Source organism: Convolutriloba macropyga, chromosome 13, assembly GCF_964194025.1.
Source record: "Convolutriloba macropyga chromosome 13, txConMacr16.3, whole genome shotgun sequence".
Lineage (NCBI taxonomy): Eukaryota > Metazoa > Xenacoelomorpha > Acoela > Convolutidae > Convolutriloba > Convolutriloba macropyga.
This window is the reverse complement of record NC_134480.1, coordinates 26004310-26023983: the sequence shown is the minus strand read 5'-3', so window position 1 is coordinate 26023983 and position 19674 is coordinate 26004310. Positions and strand designations below refer to the sequence as shown.

Sequence of the window (19674 nt, the reverse complement as noted above, 5' to 3'; positions counted from 1 at the left end):
ACTTTGTCCGTTTTTAGCAAACAACTCTTCGCTTGATCTGGTCTTTGCGCATCCAGAAGTTATTGACCAGTGGTCTGAGACATTCATAGAATTTAAGCCCAATGCAATCTTGTTAAGTAGAATGGGGCCGTTAAAAATCCGAAAACAACTGACTAGCAACAGGTGAAAGCCAATGAGGTTCTCAACGTATTCCATGTCACCCAAACTTGAACGGCAAGTTATCCGTTAAACATGATCTTTGAAATCTTTCCGAGTGTTGAAGATACTGAAGTCCAGGGTGAGGTCGTCGAAAAAAGACTGGTATGGGCTAGATGAACTTCGGCCAAGGACTGGGTGCGTTGCGACCGAACTCATAAACGGGGAAACAATTGGTCTCATCGTTTAAACTGGCTCATAACTGAGTTCAGTCTGTTTGTTCAGCGACTTATTTTTTTTGGGGGGGATTTTTGGGGGTAAAATCTAAAAATTCCCTTATTACCCCTCATTGCCCCCTTATCTTACGTCATTTTACTCCCTAAAATCACCCACTTGGGTTACATTTTTTTCGCGGGGTAATTTTTGGGGGGTTAAAATCTAAAAATCTTTTCCACCCAATTACCTCTCATTACCCCCTTAATCTTACATCGTTTTACCCCTCATAGACAATTACTCCCTACTTTTAACCGACGTTGGTGTTTATTTGATGTATTTTCTGCCTCACAAACTAGTGTTACAACCTGTTCTGTAGTAATTTTTCTATTGCAGACAGTTTGAAAGACTTTCTTTGCCATCCTAACAATTCTCTCTCGATTAGCACCAAAGTGGGGTATAAACGTGGGATAAACGGGGTATAAACTTGGTATTCAATTCTTCTGCTTCCTCGCAGAAGAATTCCAGGAGTTTCAAGTCACAAATCTTTGACTGATTTAAGAAAATTTATCTGATACGTTTTTTGCGTAAACAAGCACAAAATTATTTTACTACTATTGGTTTGACTCGTAAAAACTTAAATATTTACAGCACTAATCGAAGTAGAAGCAATGGAATATAGGCTCCACTTTCGTAACGTCCAGACTAAAGAGCCAAAAAATATTATAAATCATAAATTCATATGATCAAATTTTCATACATGAAATTTTTTGACATTCTGTTGAGGTGCTCACTATTTAGATCAATAATTTTGATACCTTTTATTTCCTTTATTCTTTATTCTTTTATTATTTCCTTCTTTAATGATTGTTTTTAATTTTTTAATTAAGCTATTTTGTCCAATTTCAAGCGTTTTCTTCTTGAGTCTCCTACGCAGTTTTTGTTAACGAAAAGTTTTTGACGCATCAACGAAAAGTTTTTGACTCGTTAATGATCAGACTCATGGAGTCATGATCATACATTAGCTCGTTAAGGATCAGAATTTAAGTAGACTTTATTAGGTTGCTCGACCATGCAATAAAAACGCACCCCCCCCCCCCACCTGCGTTTTGAATTGTCTGATAATTAACGCACATCTCAACTTGGTAGACCTCAAAATGGACAAAACAGGCTCTTTTTTAAGATTATTTTGACTTTTTCTTACGTTAACAGAGCAGAAGAGTCTAATTTTGTTTAAATCAACGAGTAATCAAACATTAAAGGGCGGTATTAGGAGTTATATTTATATGCAATAGATGGAAAATCAGTTGTGCTTATTTCTTCAAATTGTTAGAAAATTCATTTTCAACTCGAAAGTTTAACACGGAGCTTCTGCGTTTAATTTTATTAAGCTGTTCAAACCATTTAAAACAGCAACTATTGGTTTCACATGCTCTTTTTTATTATCACTAGCATGACTCTAACATTCAAACATTTTTTCCTGCAGCTGCAAACAAAACAAAAAGCGAAAAAATACGTTTCTGTGAGATGAATAGCGGCAACTGTACTTAAATATGCATATTGCTTAAAGTTTCTATTTGTAAAAGCTAACATAAATGCCCCCCCCCCCCCCCCCCACCCCCACCCCCTTTTCTCAATTCAAAACTGTGAAGCATACATAATTGCACACCTATCTCTGATTGCTTACTACAACAGATGAGACCATTTTCCTACATGTTAGTATACCAATTATCCGTCTAGCCCAGTCATTAGTTATCACTTATCTTCCCTCGCCAAAACCATTAACCTTCGCACCTTCTTCTGGGACAATTACGCCTGCATCTTTTTTACTGCCTCTTCAAACGGAAATTTTCTGGTAAGTCCCCTCAACCCCTACCCGCTCCCCCACTTTTGCTTTGTTTTGACAACGGTTGCTACAAGTTTTCACAGTCATAATTCTCTAGGGCTTCTTTTCCTACCAAACTTTTGCCATCTCGAAGTTTTAATCAAATTTTGTGGTGTTATTAAATTTTGTGATGATATGTTTGTCTTCGTGTAAAATGACATAACTAAAGGTTTGGATCTCTTGAGAACTGAGGGAATTTGTTGTATTCATTCTGTGAAATATGTTCAATGCATATCATCAACGTGGAAACATGCCCACTTCGAATATTGACCCATTGCGAGAGTCCTTTCACATCTTACAAGGCAGTTCCATACTTTAAGGCCGAAGGGCGGTGCTTTTAAACGGATCCTTAAGGCCTATAAGGTTGGTCTTCAAAATATGATCCCAATAAATTGTGACTATATCTGTTCAGACTTTCTGCTTCGATTTTATTTGTTATTTACTTTAATTTGACAACCCTAAAACCGCTTCCAGCTCTGCACCTTCCCAATTTCCATGCCTATAATTATTATCTAGCAGCTTTTAAAATTAGGCCATAATTGTTAGCTTGGGTGAATAAAAAGTAATGATTTTGCAGAAACTTTTGTTGAAAGTGCGGGTTGGTAATTGAAAGTTTATGTCGGATATAAACACAACACGTGAACTGAATTTATGTGAGTATACACTTCAAATCAGACAGGATAAACTATAAGTCCCTCTTTAGCCCACTTATGTGCGCCCGGACTGAAATATAATACCCGGGGGCTACTTTCCACCATTTGTGTTTCATTTTAAAATTTAAATTTGTCAACTTGCGCGTTATTAAGCCAGCCAATTCCCCGCGGCTATTTTCTCATTCATGTTTTCCCAAAATCTGATTGCGTAAAATCTAATTCTGTTCCCCCAATTGGGAATTTTAACGGAAATGAACGGCTCAATTTCAATTTGGTTTAGAAATCTAGTTATGATGCGTTCGTTATTGTTGATTACGGTAATTATCTTTTCTCATTTGGGTCGTATATCTTGTCAGTTTAATAACTCGGCGCAAGAAATGGAGCTATTTAGTGAAATTCAGAAAAAGTTGACCAGATTCTCACCCCCGGCTGACCTCTTCAACAAATCTGTGTATCCCTACTTTGACCTCTACAAGATCCTGGACATTGATGAGAAGAACGGCCTAATAAGTGTAAAAGCATTCGTGTGTGGCTACTACTACGTCCCTTCTGTCCGATGGAATGTGAGTGAAAAAGACGGAGCTAGCCAGATGTTCTTTCCACGATTCTCCTTCTGGACACCTGATATTGGTAAGGCGTTTAAATAACCATGTTTGAGGCCGTCTTTAAATTTTATCTTAATAACTGGCACTATAGTCAAAAACACAGTTGGTTCACAGCAAGAACGGCACAAGTTTTCATATCTGCAAAATCCTGTATCCTTGCTAGATAATCATGAGTTTTGACAGTTCTTGCCAGATAACTTTCGGTCTCGACCAGGGCCAGCACGAGGAACAGTCATGTCGTTTTTATTGCATTTTCTTACAAGTTTAATTTCAGTTGACCAGACCATAAGAATGAAAACAAAATTCTAATAAAATTTGATGCCAAAAAATGCCAAAGTCATTACTTTCCAGTGCGTTTAATAGCCGCGTCAGCAATTCCAGGCGGCTATTACTGCGCTCCTAATTTTTTATCGTTTAACAGATTTTTGTTTTGTCTTAGCCTGAATTTCATGACTTTGATGACTTTTCATGACTTTGAGCTTTCAAAACGGGATAAACAGGTAAAGCTCAGCGGGCATCAAGTTTCATTAGAACCCCTTAGCCGCGTTTGGTATCTTTCTAGTAATTAGAGTGGCGAGGTTACTGGGAACTTACCTCACTTTAAAAAAAGACTTGTGAAATCAATTAATGAACTTTAAATTTTATGAAAATTAATAGTTAAACATCAATAGCGTGCATCTAAGTATTGCCAAACGTATTTTCCCTAATTCTTGAGTATTAGAGTCTTGAGTTTATGGTTTCGCATAATATCTTTGAAAAAGCTCCCTTGCGGTTTTTTCCTTATAGAGCGTATGTGTCTCATAAAAATGACAGACCGGATCTAACTCAAAAGGTCTAATGGTCTATATTAAAGGACTGGTGGTCAATCTGTTTATCGTTTTTTGGTTGCTTTAATTCCATGGAAGGCCTGAAGCGTCTATCGCGGCTATTTTCTGACATACTTCCGGCTACGTTTGATGTTATTAAAACAGAATTGAATTCTAGCCGAAGATTAAGCAAATAAGTCACCTGTGTTTCTAGGTCATGGGCAACTTGGTGGTCTAATTTTTAATTTTTATAATGACAAACTTGTAAAAAAAATTCTAAGTCAAACTGGTTCGACAATCTTAAAGAACAGTAATATTGCTTCATAAAAAAAGAAGAAAATTTTTTTCAGAAATTGATCGCTACCACTGACATTTTTTTGGGCTCTGTAATGAATTTGATATCAATGATTTTTTTCTAATTGTAATTTGTCATGTGATGATTATTTTCAGAGAAGGGTTTTTCAAAAACAGCTAATCCAACTTTTAGGATTTTTTGAATCTTATACGAGCTTTGGCATGAACTATTTTCCTCAAACTTACTACTCCCGTGCATACTTATGACGTTTACAAAAAATCAACCGCCCAGCATGCTTGCAAATTAATTTTTGCACTGATCAATTTTTTAACATTTTGGTGTTTTTAAATTGTGTATTTCTACAATTTTGGCTGCAATCACATCAATTTCTTTTAATGAAGCGCAGCTAGGCCCAAAATTTATTGACCTATAACTTGTTGAGCTAGAATCACGTCAAGATTATATATTAAGGCGTGTTTCCCATAATGAATCCAATTGAATCCTTTAAATTTTTTCATGCAATTTTTTGCTCATCACAATGTTTTTCATGAGTTGATGATTTTTCCACATATTGCAACATCTCTTACAGCTTTCAACTATCCCTACGACAAAAAAAAACTTTTTTATAAGGATAGTTAAAAGCTTCAAAAAATGTTGCAACATGTGGAGCAATGATTTAGACCTCAACAAAAGTATGCAAATACTGTTTCATCGGTTTATTGAACTTTAAAATTTTCATTCTTATAAACGGATCATCATTACTGTGTTTTCTCGCAATTGGCAGGGAAATATCACCAACTCACAAAAAAACTTTTATGATGAGCGAAAAAAAGCATGAAAATTTTCGAAGGATTCAAATACTTGTTGCACACAATGGGATTCATTATGAAGAACAAACTTAATATATAATCTTAACATCACTCTAGCTCGACAAGCTTTTGGTCGAAAATTTCTGGACCTACTTGTGCACTATTCAAAAAAAATTAATGTGACCGCAGTGAAAATTACAAAAAAAACATTGTAAAACTAACAAATTATTTCAAGTTTGATCAGCACAAAAATTAACTAGCAATTGTGCCGCGCAGTTGGTTTTTTGTAAAGGTAATGAGCATGCATGGGAGTAGTAAATTTGAGGAAAATAGTTCATGCCAAAGCTCGTTTAATATCCTCATGAGTGAAACTGTGAATGAATCTGCTGTTTTAGAAAAAACCCTTTCCTGAAATTAATCATCACATGCGAAATGACAAGTAAAAAATAAAAACCATTGATATCAAATCCGTTACAGAGCCCAAAAATTGTCAGTGGTAGCGATCATTTTCTTACTGATATTTCTTCAATTTTATGAGGCAAGAATACTGTTCTTTAACATTGTCCAACCAGTTGTTCTTAGAAGTTTTTCTTTTACAAATTTGTCTGCAGAAGAATTGAAAATTAGACCACCAGGTGGTCCATGACATTGCAACACAGGTGACTTGTTTGCTTAATTTTTGACTGTTCAATCCAAAAAAAAATGGTTTTCTGTAACTGTTATAATAAATGGCGATAGCTTTATATTAGCTTTAAAATTTCGTTCTCACTACAATGTTGTCTTATATTGTTTGTTTCAAAATTAAACAATTAGATCCGCACATTTTCATGGCTATAATCGATTGGTGCTCATTTTTTAGCATACAAGACATTTATGTTTTCTAAATCTGCACCTCGTGAGATTCCATTTTTGTTATGAAAGTTATCTCAAAACATTGACAAACAGGCTCTCAAACGTGTAACTATGTCCGAATAAAAAGAAAGTTTAGAGAAATGACGTATGAGATGACCCTCTCTATACATGAAAAACATTTTTGTAAGTTTTATGATAACTCTTCCTTCCCATTTTTTTTTCATTATTTAAATCACGTGGGAATGTCTTTGAATGTGGGAATTGTGCCCAGGTATCATGAGATAACTTAATCGTACACTGTTAATGAGAGATTAATTGTGCTCAAATATTTTTAATGATACGAATTGTTGTTTCAGTGCCATTGGATGCAGTAGACACGTTGTATGAGTCATTCTACAATCAAATTGTGAGGGGAGACAACGGGATGGTAGCTGCCTACTCTTCCTTAGTTACCATCAGGTTACCCAATTTATCCTCAACTACCGGAGAGCGAAATAAAGCTTCTTGCCCTATTAATTATACCCTACTCGAGATCAACCCGGGCCGAGGATTTTATCAAAAAATAACGGGGAAAAAATAATTTAGTTTCTGTGCAATCTCAGCGAAGCATCATTAGGATTTTATTCAGTAGTGCATTAACACTGGCCGGTTCTCAGCTGCCAATAATAGAAAAGACTGCAAAGAGTGATAAAAAGATTTTTACACCGTTAGTGCCACCCTTATTAGGGGTAAAAAAAGGAATTAAAAACGGCAAAAATAAGAATGCACAGTGGAATAAAGGTGAATTCACTTGATTTTACACTCTTTTCTATTATCAGCCATCTTATAAAAAGGTGAAAGTTTGCAAAGTTAACTAGCTCCAAAAGTACTGATTCAAAATCAAGCCAACTTGTGAGAAAATTTCACAATTTTTGCATATTAACTTCTCTCATTTTCTCAGACCGTTGTTTGAAACGCAATAATAGCTTGTCAAGATATTAATAAAATACCATTAATCAGATCATATTATTTATTAGTTCTAAAAGATCTTATTTTTTAATAGATGTTAATTTTGTCTGTGTTAGCACTATAGCGGGCAGCATAATATGTACTGAAGTGTGCTACACTCAGTAACACTATTTGATAATCTTAGTGCTATTTTGAGAATTTACGTTATAGTGCGTGAAGCACAAACTTGATTTGGACAAAGTCCATTTTAACGTGTGAACAAATTACTAAGTAGTTTTGAATAAGCTACTATTTTAAGATCACTAACTAAAACTGAGAATACTATGACGTGATATTGTCACGCCACACAGAGAACACCAAGTTAACCTTGGTAACTTTGTCGACACTGTTATCTCTATCCAATAGGATACTAGATAACCACGTGTCCGCAAGTATAAAAGGAGCTTGCACGCTCAACCACCAACACTTTTTGGTCCCTGATAACTTCTGAATTAAAATCAAACTCCCGTATTGCCCCCTTGCTCAATCTCAGCTTACTTGAGATATTTTTCTAACTTAGAATATTTTGTGACTTGTTCTTAACTAAGAACTCTCTAAGTCATAAAATATTAACTTAGCACAAATTTGAAAATCAGGTAAGTTCAACTTAACTACTCTAAGTTATAATTTAACATCTCTTAAATTCTATCTAAGTTACAAGTTAACTTAGAATATTTCAACCTGTGCTAACTTGTACTATCTCAGTCTTAATAACTTTAACTATCCTATCCCTTCATGCTCGGTTCATATTTGATGCTGTTTAACATAACTTAATAATTCATATTTGCATTTAACTTTCTTTAATACTTAACTATATACTAAGAGTAGAACTAGGGGTTGAACTCTCAAGTTATACATGTGGTCCCGCGATTAACCCCGTCGTTTAAGTACCTAATGTACGGACCAGCAGTATAAATGGTGGTCCCAGAGAGGCTACTTCAGTTTAACTTGTTCATTTAATATAGAGAGGCTACTTAATTTAACTTGTTCATTTAATATAGAAAAGGCATTCTCAATTTAACTTGTTCATTTAAACTATCAGAGAAGCCTGCCTAAATTTAACTTGTTCACTTATTGTAGAAAAGCCATTAAATTAACTTGTGTAAGTTAACTAGTCAAAGGGCTTCTCACTAAAATGCTTTTTTGATTTTGATTTAAACTATTCCTCTGTTCTTAATAATTCTAATACAATAACTTCAGTCCTTTAAACAATGACCAGTCCTGGTGGTAGTACTCCTCCACCTGCCGTTACTCCCCCCCCCCCCTGAAACTCCCGTAACACATCCAAATCTTTCACTTATATCTTTTTCAGGCAATGATCCTAATCAGGATGCCACTTCTTTTTGAAACTCTGTAGAAAACAAAATACTCTTTTCACTAGGAACTAGGCCTACAGCACCCGCTGCACAAACTAGCTATGATAAAAGGCAACAATCCTTATTCGGCTCACTTTTAACTGATACAGCACTAGAATGGTTTGAAAGTGAAGTCACAGATGCTACAGATTGGAATACTTTAAAAGATGAATTTATAAAAAGATTCACAGACGGTAGAGACCAATTTAGATTTAGACTTGAGGTTGAGAACACATTTAGGCAAGAAGGAGAATTAATAAAAAAACTATCTACATAGAATAAAGAGTGGAGTTGATAAAGGTTGGCCAGAAAAGATACCAACAAGTATTGAAGGAGATGACAATATAAGGAAAGAAAAAGAAATCCAACAAAGACAACGAAGTCAGAAATACATAGATTTTGCTATAAGAGGCCTAAGACCACAAGGTTTAAAACGCAAAGCGCACGAGAAACTCATTGAGAATCCTTCAATAACTTGGACACAGTTTGTTGATCACTTAGTCGTAAAAGACTTAACATTTTCTGTAACAACAGAATCTAGTGGAGCTACAGGAATAGATAAACTTAAAACACTCGAGAGCAAAATTAACGATTTAACCAGTCTTTTCAAAAGCAACGAAGTGAATGCTATAGATAGTTCTAGGCCAAGAGACCCTAATATAAAAGGCAGACCTAACAGTACTAGATTCTGTGATTATTGCAGAAGCAATGGTCATTCCATCTCTAGATGCACAAAGAAACAGATAGATGATAGCGTTAACAAATTGAGAAAGGAACTTGTTGAACCAAGAAGACCAAATATAACATTCTCTAATGATTACAGAAAGAAAAACCGAGGCAATACAAGATTCAATGGTCCTAGAAATCAAGGCTATCAACCAAGAGGTGGCTACTCAAACTATACTCCTAGGTTCAACAAGCCTAACTATCAACAACAAAATACATCTTTTAGCAGTTATGGCAATAGATTCACTCAACCATACGAACAAACCTTCCCTCAGCAAAAGACCTATAGAAATAATGAACCAAATCTTGAACAACAATCACCATCACCACAACAACAGCAACAGCCACAACAAAGTGCTAGCTTCTATACACCAAATAGAAATAACAATCTACAACAAAGACAACCAAAACCCAACAATATTCAGCAACAACCAAATCAAATAAGTTTCGTTGAAGGCGACGATGACTACGTAAATGCAATAACGGACTTCTTTCCTTTAAACTTTTGAAGTCTCCGAACGCTACTAAAGAAAGTAGTACTAAGTCAAGAATTTATCTCAATTTATATCACTTTGCCACCGGAGACATTAAAAATAATAGTGGTTTAGAAGTGGAATTCATGATTGACCCAGGATCAACCTGCACTATTATCAATCATCCTACATACCTTGCACTAGTAAACCTTGGACAAAATTTGCATTTACAAAATACAAATTGTGATTCAAAGACATATACCGGTTCATCAATCAGAATGCTTGGCTACACAACTATTCAATCTAGCTTCGAAACTGACGGTAAATATACAGTCCCCCATAAAGTATTCGTTACTAAAGAACAGAGACAGAACATAATAGGTATTGATTTTTGTCATTTGTTTTTAAAAGCACTTCACTTCGATATCCCCGCAGTAGAATTAAAAACTGAGAGAAACCTAATTTGCTACGGCTCACTCAACAATGAGAAAGATTACCCATACATAACTGAGATGACTGCTTTAAACATAGCTCAACCAATCTTTCTACAACAGAAAAGTACACAATTGCACAAGCAAAAGCACCCCAGTCAAGCCTTATTTCCACCAGGAACATATTTCATGCCCCATATTAACGTTGCAAAAACTGACCTAGTTTTTGTGAACACACTTTGTCCACAACCTGAAGAATTTTTACCCATATTTATGGAGAATCAGAAGAATCATCCAATACAGATAAATAGAGGAATAATAGGTTATGCTATATGTGATATAACTGACAAACCTATACAAAGATACAATATCAAAAACTGTGCCGAATTTAAAAGTACAATACTAAACGAAAGTGAGGACTATAACAGTTGCTTCATACTGAACACAGTAGTAAACAATTTACAAGAAGGGCAGCAAATCCAAACTAATTCTTGCATTAGATATATAGATTTTCGTACCAAATCTATATTTGACTCTAATATGCCTATAGCGCACACGATATCCTCAGATGCAGAAATGAGAAAAGGTTTTGCTAACACAATTTCCAAAAGAATACCCTTATTAAAGGACTACTGTAAGAGTAGAAACTGTGATATAGGCGACATAATAACTTTCAGAGCAGATAATAGCTTAGTATACAGTCTCATCACTAAGGCTAATCATTATGAGAAGCCAACAATTAATACAATCAAAACAACACTACTTGCTATGAGAGATCATGCACTAGGACTAAATTTACGCTGTATAGCGTTTCCAAAAATAGCTTGTGGTTTAGACGGAATGGATTGGAGAGAGATATCTTCACTAATTGAACAAACATTTAAGAATTCAGGAATAACTATCGATGTGTATACAAGCAAAGATGATATTGATAAACTACAAAAAGTAGAAACCAATACACTAGAACAGGAAGAGGTTCTCGAAATTATTGAGAGTGAGTTAATAGAAAAATGCAAGGAAGATGAGAGAGAACTAGCCACAGACTTCTCTACCGAAGCAAAAGAGTTATGTAGACCTAAAGTCAACGAACAGTTTCCTAAGTTTAGAGATAAACTACAAAGCAACCGAATCATAAATAAGGCAGTTAGTGATTTTGTAATTAAGCAAAATAGAAATACCGTTCAAGACATAGAGTACCTAGAAAGGTTCTTAGATAATTTTGATTTCACGCAAAGTGATTTGACTGATGATGAATTGTTTGAGTTGCTAGAAATAATACTTCAGGATAATGATGTCTATTCACATCATAAGTATGATATTGGCAAAACTAAACATAAATTCCATTTACCCCTAAAGAAAGACGCAACCATTAAAAAGCAACGACCAAGCAAAATACCCATTCATCTCAGAGATAAATTAGAAAAACTAATGGACGAAATAATTCAAGCAGGGATAATCAGAGAACTCAATGAGAACGATGATATGAATAGTTGGTTTGTCAATCCCGTTATCATATTACCTAAGAAGGATTATGTAAAATTAGTCATTGATGCTAGATACCTAAACTCTATAACTGATACAAGTAATTCTAGTTGGCCACTCGAACCACTAAACGTTCTAATGACAAGAATAACTGGAACTATATTTACAAGTAGTGATTTGTCATCGGCTTATAATCAAGTACCACTAACTGAAGATACACAGAAGGTTACAAGTTTTATTGTAGGAGGCAGACAATACACCTATCAAGTAGGATTTTATGGTCTTAAGCCATTACCCAGTTTCTTTACCAAACTAATGCGTTATGCATTTGGACCCCTTATAAAACGTAAACAAGCCATAACATACATAGACGATACTTTATTACAAGCTAAAGATAAACAAGAAATGTTCACAATAGTAAAAGAGTATCACTCTTTGCTTCGAAAGGCAAACCTTAAAGCAGCCCCCGATAAAACAATGTTTTTCTTACGAAAAGTGAGATTTCTAGGACATGTTATATCTAAGAACGGACTATCGCCTATTGCTTCGCGCATAGATGATATTAGAAACCTAAAAACGCCAGAATCGAAAACAGAAGTTTTAAGAGTTTTAGGAATGATGGGTTTCTATCACACCTATTTTTGAACTTTCACATAGATGCAAAACCTCTATATGACTTAACTAAAGATACAACACTATTCAAGTGGTTACCAGAACACGAAAAGGTATTCACAGACCTTAAACAAAGATTCTGTCACGATATTTCTAACGCGTTTCCTTCTAATGACTATCCCTTTCATATACATGCTGATTCATCTAATTTAGGAACAGGCTGTGTTCTTATACAAGATTTTCCTGATAGAAAACGTATGATTTCAGCAAACTCGAGAGTATTTGATAAAGCTGAACAAAAGATGTCCCCTCAACTTAGAGAACTATGCGGAATAATATCTGCATTACAAACATATGAATTTTATGTTATTGGATCCCCTTTTCCAATTTACCTATATTGTGATCACAGACCAATTCTATTTCTTTGGTCACGACGAGGAGAAATGTCACATCGCTTCTTTAAGTATCAAGTTGTAATAACTAAGTTCCAAAACTTGCAAATTATATACACTGAAGGCAAAAACTTAGCGTTCCCTGACATTCTTAGCCGAAACGTTTCTTTAGCAGATGCTAAACTTTATCAACTAGAACACAAAGTGATACCTAAAGATATAAAGTTTCATATTAACGGAAAAGAAGTTAACTACTCTGTATTGCATCAAGACGATAAGGACGCATCAGCTAACGACTGTTATCCAATTATTGCTCAAGTCAAAGGCGAAAGAAGGAAACTTATTAATATAAATGATGAAGGTGACTTTAGCGTAGATGATGCACCAGACTACATAAATGAACACTGTAATGCTATACACAGTTTCTCTGATTGTTTTCGCTACGGCACACAAATAAATCAAATAAAGAAATTAACTTGAGAACTAACTAGCGAGTATGATAATCACTACTACTCCGAGATAGAAGAAATAGCTGAAATAAGTGATGACCGAGAAGGTTATGATGACCAAGATTGGTTAGATCTAGTAGAAGGAAATATTGAAAACTCACTTATTGAACAATTAGAATCTGCTAAAGCCGACTATATCAGACGGACAAAATTTAAGAAACTTATTAAACCAGAAGCTTTTCAAAACATCTCAGAAAAGGATGTCCACACAGATACATTAGATTTAATAGCTAAAGTTACAGATTTTGCAAAAAACGCTAATCTTGACACCGATAATATTCTTGAAGAACAAGTAAACGACTCCGTGATAAATAAAGTTAGAGATTGGCTAAAAGTAGGCAACGCTCCAGAAAAGGACTACATTATTAAACAATCGAAAGCACTACAAACCTAGAGAAATAATTTCAACTTGTTGTTTCTAGAAAGTCAATATGATTTACTCTGTTATTCCGAATCTTGTGAGGACGGCTCTTTTGACGTTAGGATATGTGCACCGCTTTCGCTATTTATAAAGATATTCGAAGTCGCACATACGCATGAACTTAGTGGTCATAGGGCAAAAAGCACAACTTACAATAGAGTTAAGCGATTTTTCTATTGGCCCGGTATGTTTAAATGGATTGAAATGTTAATGTTAGATTGCTTAAGTTGCCAAACTAATAAGTCAGCACGCAAAGACTTGAACGAAGCACCCTTAGAACCATGGGGACAATTAGAAGCTATACCCCTACATACACTTCATATTGATCATGAAGGTCCACTACGACCACTTAGTAAAGGAAATAGATTTTGTCTTGTAATAGTAGACGCTTTCTCTAGATTTATACAAGTATACCCAAGCAAGAATGCTGAAGCTCTCGAAACAGTAAACCAACTAGAGAAATTTATAACTACATTTGGTATACCGCAACAAATAGTACATGATAACGGCAATGCTTTTATTAGTAACGATTTCGTTCACTACACAAACGAAATGGGAATTACACTATGCCCCCGAACTGCATATTCACCGTGGACTAACGGCAAAGTAGAAGTACAAAATAAACATTTGACTAATTACCTAAGACATTTTATTAGTAAAAGTGGATCTAATTGGTCCGAGTACACTAGTAAATTTGCATTTTCACACAACATTGCAGTAAACTACAGTACGGGATATACCCCTTATGAAATACTATTCGGAACGAAACCCCAAATACCCTTATCACTAAAGTTAGGACTACTACGAGATAATCAAAAGAAATGCACATCAGAGTATTGTAATAATCTACCGCCACACTCACATAGTGAAGAAACTTGTAATAACAAAAAGATGGAGAAATTGTTACAAAACAGATTATCTAACGAAATGTTAAAACGAGAGAATACATTTAAAACTATATATTCGAATACCTACACTAAATGTAGACAAACTACGAATAAAGCGCACAAGTATAGAAATAGATTTAAACTCGGAAAGCCTATACCTGAAGGTAGAAAAGTACTACTAGAAAATCACTCTAAAGGACTACTAAAGTCTAAAAAGCTACAAGAGCTACGCTCAGGCCCTTACACTGTGCAACGAATGCTAACTAATACTACATATGAGATACAACATGATAAAACAAATGAGAAGAAAACCGTGCATAGAAATCATATAGTACCTTATTACCCGAAAGAAGAAAAAATACAAGAGTTAGTTGAGAACTATATAGTCTCAGACGATACGGATGATTATTATACTCAATATAATAAGCATAATATATCCAAATCTAATGCTTATAGAGGCGCACAACATATTGCTATTTCACAGTGGCCCTTAGTAGAAACACAATATACTGTTAATCCTAGTACTACACTACAGCCAACATTTAACGTTGAGGCTACTCCAACAAAAGATTCAGGCTTAGAATCGCTACAAACACGAGTAGATAACACTACACACATTCAAGGCACAAGCTCTTCTAATTTTCTACCCCCACGAATTTCAACCCCCTACCCTATGCAAAATATGTATTCACCTAATAGCCCACAGCAAGAAAATTTTTCTACCCCATCTGATAATACTAGTAAATTTAAAGCTACACGCAAATTATTCCCCCAAGCAACGCATAATAGCCCCACATCATCACCTTATAATCCTACACCTACAGCATCACCTAATATATCTAATTTACCTGACGCAAATGAAGTATTAAGCAGACCTCAACGTAATAGAAAAGCACCTACATTCTTTGGTGAACCTATTCCTTCTGACTTGATACAGAAACTCAAAAAGAAATAGAGACACAAAATCTCTTTTAAATAATACCTTTATACTAAAAAGTGCAACCGCGCACAAAAAAACAATAAAAATAATAAAGTTAAAATATACAAAAATAATAAAGGCGCAAACCAATAGTAAATGCGCAGAAGTTAACAAAAATATTTTATTGAGCGACATTTAAGAATTTTTGTTTCTCTCCCCTTTTTAATTGCTTAGATGCTGCATGATTACACCTCTCACGGTTCTGGCAACTAAGCTCTCCGTCTCAAAGACCAGACACTCCTTGTAATTGAGCTGTATCATTTTCAAATACAGCTCCTGTAGAGTAGGCCCAGTCTTTGGATCCCACCACGCATCCCTCAAGGTCCATAATTGGTTTTCCCATTTCTCGTGCTTGTCGCACCACTTTGTCATGTCTTCTTCCCCCTCTTAGCATATAGTTTTTCACAAAACTAAAATAACCAATTTTTATTACTAAAAGAAAACTACTCAGTCATAATCTCCGGACCCCACTTTTACAGTTAAATTCTTACAACCCCGATAAAGACCTAAATTAACTGCTAGTTAATTTGAGTAAAATCAACACTCACTTTTTTCCGAAGAAGAACTCGATGACTTCTATAGTGTGCTTAGAGACACACTGAGTACACCTCATTTCCCATGGACTGTAGCTCCCACGTGCCCTCAGTATTCCCCACACCTCGTCGTCAGATAACACGAGAAACATATAATTTTAACTTTGAGAAAAGAAATAAACAAATTCCACTGGCCCTAAACCAGAAGTATCATCATAAATAAAATGAAGATACTGAGAGCGTCGAATTCGCTCTAGAGCTCCCGAAACAGGTTCCAACACCACTCCGCTCGAACTACATTTCCATCTGGCATTATCCAGATCCTCGCTGTTTTCAGCATTATCTCTAAGATAGTTCTTAGTTTCCCAATTCATAATTCTTGAGAACGAAGGAGTACAAAAAGAATATATAAACGGAAATTGAAGAAGAAATGCAAAATTTAAAATAAATTAAAGATTGGAAGTGAAATTAACGGTCAAGAAGGAAATAAAGAAAGAGAGTTAAGAAGAAATTAAAGGATTGAAATTTAATAGTTAAGAGAGACCAACTGTATAGTATGAACGTTGAAGGCAAAAAGCAAATAGCCCACTCAACACAAATCTTACATAAAGTACGCAATTAATCACCATTGCAAGCTGTTACACACACACAACTTCTATACATGTTCAATACTCATATACTTTTAATATCTACGCATACCTCTTATTGCAAACTAACGCTGAAAACTCATGTTACCCAAAACAAAACTAAGTACAAATTATTCCCCCATGAGCAATTACCTTATCTAAGTTGAATACCTTAAGTACAGAAATTTGTCCCTTGCAAACTTTTTAAACACACTAAATCGCATTTAGTCAGGAATGCACAATTAAGCATTTTACATAGTCAACAAAGAGAGCTTAACTTACTAGCTTAAGGACTCAAGCAATGTTAAAGTAAACGTTAAAGCACTTACGAGTAAATAAGGAACCGCACTTATAAGTTGAACAAATGAGAATCATGTCAGCTCATACTCCCCAATCACAGAGAAAGCTGGCATAATAGATTTGCAAAATCACCAGATCTACTTTGCTCTAGCACATGCACTGACTAAATAATAGCTCTCTCAGGTTGATAGTAAGGTTATGGCTAATTTAACAAAAATTCGTATTAAAACCTTTGATTTTCCAAACTATTTTTCTGACTGTTTCTGGAAAAAATGTCCGAATGCCCTAAAAATTTGCCAAATGATTGCTAATTCATATAGCTCCAAAATGGCGGTAACGAAATTTTCAAATTCTCAAGACAAGTTCACAAAACACGAACTAAAATTAATTTATAAAATATCAAATTACGAATTTTGACTTTTCAAAGTATTTTTCTGACTGTTTCTGGAATAACTGTTCAAATGCACTGCGATTTTGCAAATTGATAACTGATAAAATATACAAATTTGACGTGGCGGTAACAGAATCTCTGTATTCACTATAAAAATTGAGAAAAAGGCGAAAGCTAAAAGGCACAGACAGACAAAAAAATGTAAGTCAAATTAACAATCTGCAGAGAGAACTTCTCAACACGTAACATATTTATTTCATATTGAACTTAAACATGAATGTTCACACTATGGCCGTGATAGTGGCAATTCTCATTTTGCTTTAGAAGTACACTTTTGAAGACATAAAATTCGATCATAGAGAACGTATGAAACACTAAAACCCTGATCATTGAATTTTGATGCATTATCGTAATGTTCTTGTCGTATAACCAGTATATCAATATAATACATGATACTAGGCAAGGCTAGTGATTGGCCAATCAGAAATGAGCATACATATTTTGGTAACTTAGCCCTGAAAACCACTATTTAAGAACCTTACCCAAACTCAAAATCACTTTTCTCAGTTACCTTCTGAAATCAATTACTTCTTTCGCTCTTAAATTCAGCTCTAACTCTCTCTCTCTCTCTCTCTCTCTCTCTCTCTCTCTCTACTTCTCTCTGTCCCAAATTATATCTTTCACAATTTGCCCCTTTCAACTGATAAACTTAGAAAAACTTAGAAATTTTCAAGCATCTCAATTTGTGACCTGCAAATACTTGTCACAAAACATCTCCACGACACATATATCAGGTATCTCAGTTCGATATTAATTTTGAATTCAATTCTCAGTCAGCTACTATAGAAGGAGTACATAACCCTTCAGATCGAACACAGTACAAGACTGACAATTTATAAAGTTTCTAATTTCTAACAAACACTACTCATATTGAACACATTCATCACCAGTAGACACATTGCATAACACAATTAGAACTCCCTTAAAGCTGATCAATTCTAATTTATGACTGAAGTCGCATTCGACCAAAACGGTTTTCTTGTTTCTCTTTCTATCAACCCTGATACACTTGTGAAAGTTTCCATTAAGGCAAATCAAAAGTTGAAATTCAACAGTGAACTTAACACCTTAACTAGTTGTCAAATTTCTAACGAAGTAAGAACTGTAGTATTCTTTGCTACTAACTCTAACAAAGACCCTATTGCTGTCTTCTGGGGAAAGTATAACCCTCAACAACTTAACAGTTTATTAATTCAAATTCATTCTTCAAGCCTAGTTGACTTAGACATTTTAAATGTCCCTTGTTTGGTTTTAGAACCACCAACTGATCAGTGAATATTCCGCTAAACGATTATTGGGTTATAGCTTCAAGAACAACTTTCTCAACTTCTTACAGTCCTTATAACATCCCACATAAAATTCTGAAATATAATAACAAGTCAGTAAAAATTGATCGATCATATATTTCATATAAAGAAAACATTGTTATTTTCTTCGTTAAAGACCAGTTTGTAAACTTAGAAATAATTGTTTGTTGGACCCCTAACAAACCAGAACATATTGAACGCTTTCATTTCCAATTGAACAACAGAGACGAAAAAGACCTTGATATCATCGAAGCTCCCTTTACTGTAGACCCTTGATCTATGTTACCACCTTCCCTTGAAACACAAGTTCTTACTACCCTTGCATTCGAGCCGCTATCGTATATTAGAATACTCCTCCTACAGAAAATATTGAAATTCGGAAATAAAACTGTATCACTTGACAAGTGTTTTGTTTCTAATCAACAGAGAACAGTTGCATTCTTCGTAACATCAGAAAATAACGCAAAATTTGTCATATTTCGGGTACCCTATAATCCCGCTCACGTTCACGAGCTAAAATATCAGATTACTTTCACGGATAATATTAACTTGAATTTGTTAGACTCACCTTATACTGTCTTCGTTTATTAAATGGAAGACGGCGAAATCAAGAAATCACCAGCAATAGACGAAGTAATAAACGTAAGTTACAAAATGCTTATTTTTACATTACTTTGCTTAACTCTGTTCCTACCTGTAACAACTGATATTGAATCTGAAATTGCTCAGCATATTGCAGAATTAAAACTCCTAGTTGAATAAAACGATTCTCATCGACACTTCATAGAATGTGTCGTAAATAGAAATAATTGTCTACCTGAAGAAATTCCGTACCTTAAATTACTAGAGCATCCTGAAAAGCTATTAATTTGGTCAAAACGCAACGTCCATATGCCACTATCACTGATTAAAGACCAGTTTAAGGAAAAACTTACTGATAAGAAAGCGTT

The 19674-nt window shown here is 34.8% G+C and overlaps 1 protein-coding gene across 2 annotated transcripts in view; it reads left to right on the top strand.

Annotated features, from left to right (window-relative positions):
- The first annotated feature begins 2357 nt into the window (after positions 1-2357).
- Positions 2358-19674, top strand: part of LOC142351774 (neuronal acetylcholine receptor subunit beta-3-like) — a 32510-nt gene continuing 15193 nt past the window's right edge. For both annotated transcript variants that reach the window (XM_075403930.1, XM_075403931.1), the window contains exons 1-2: positions 2358-3516; positions 6610-6712. In XM_075403930.1, the coding sequence (XP_075260045.1) occupies positions 3138-3516; positions 6610-6712 (482 nt within the window). In that variant the 5' untranslated portion in view covers positions 2358-3137. The remainder of the gene's footprint in view (positions 3517-6609; positions 6713-19674) is intronic.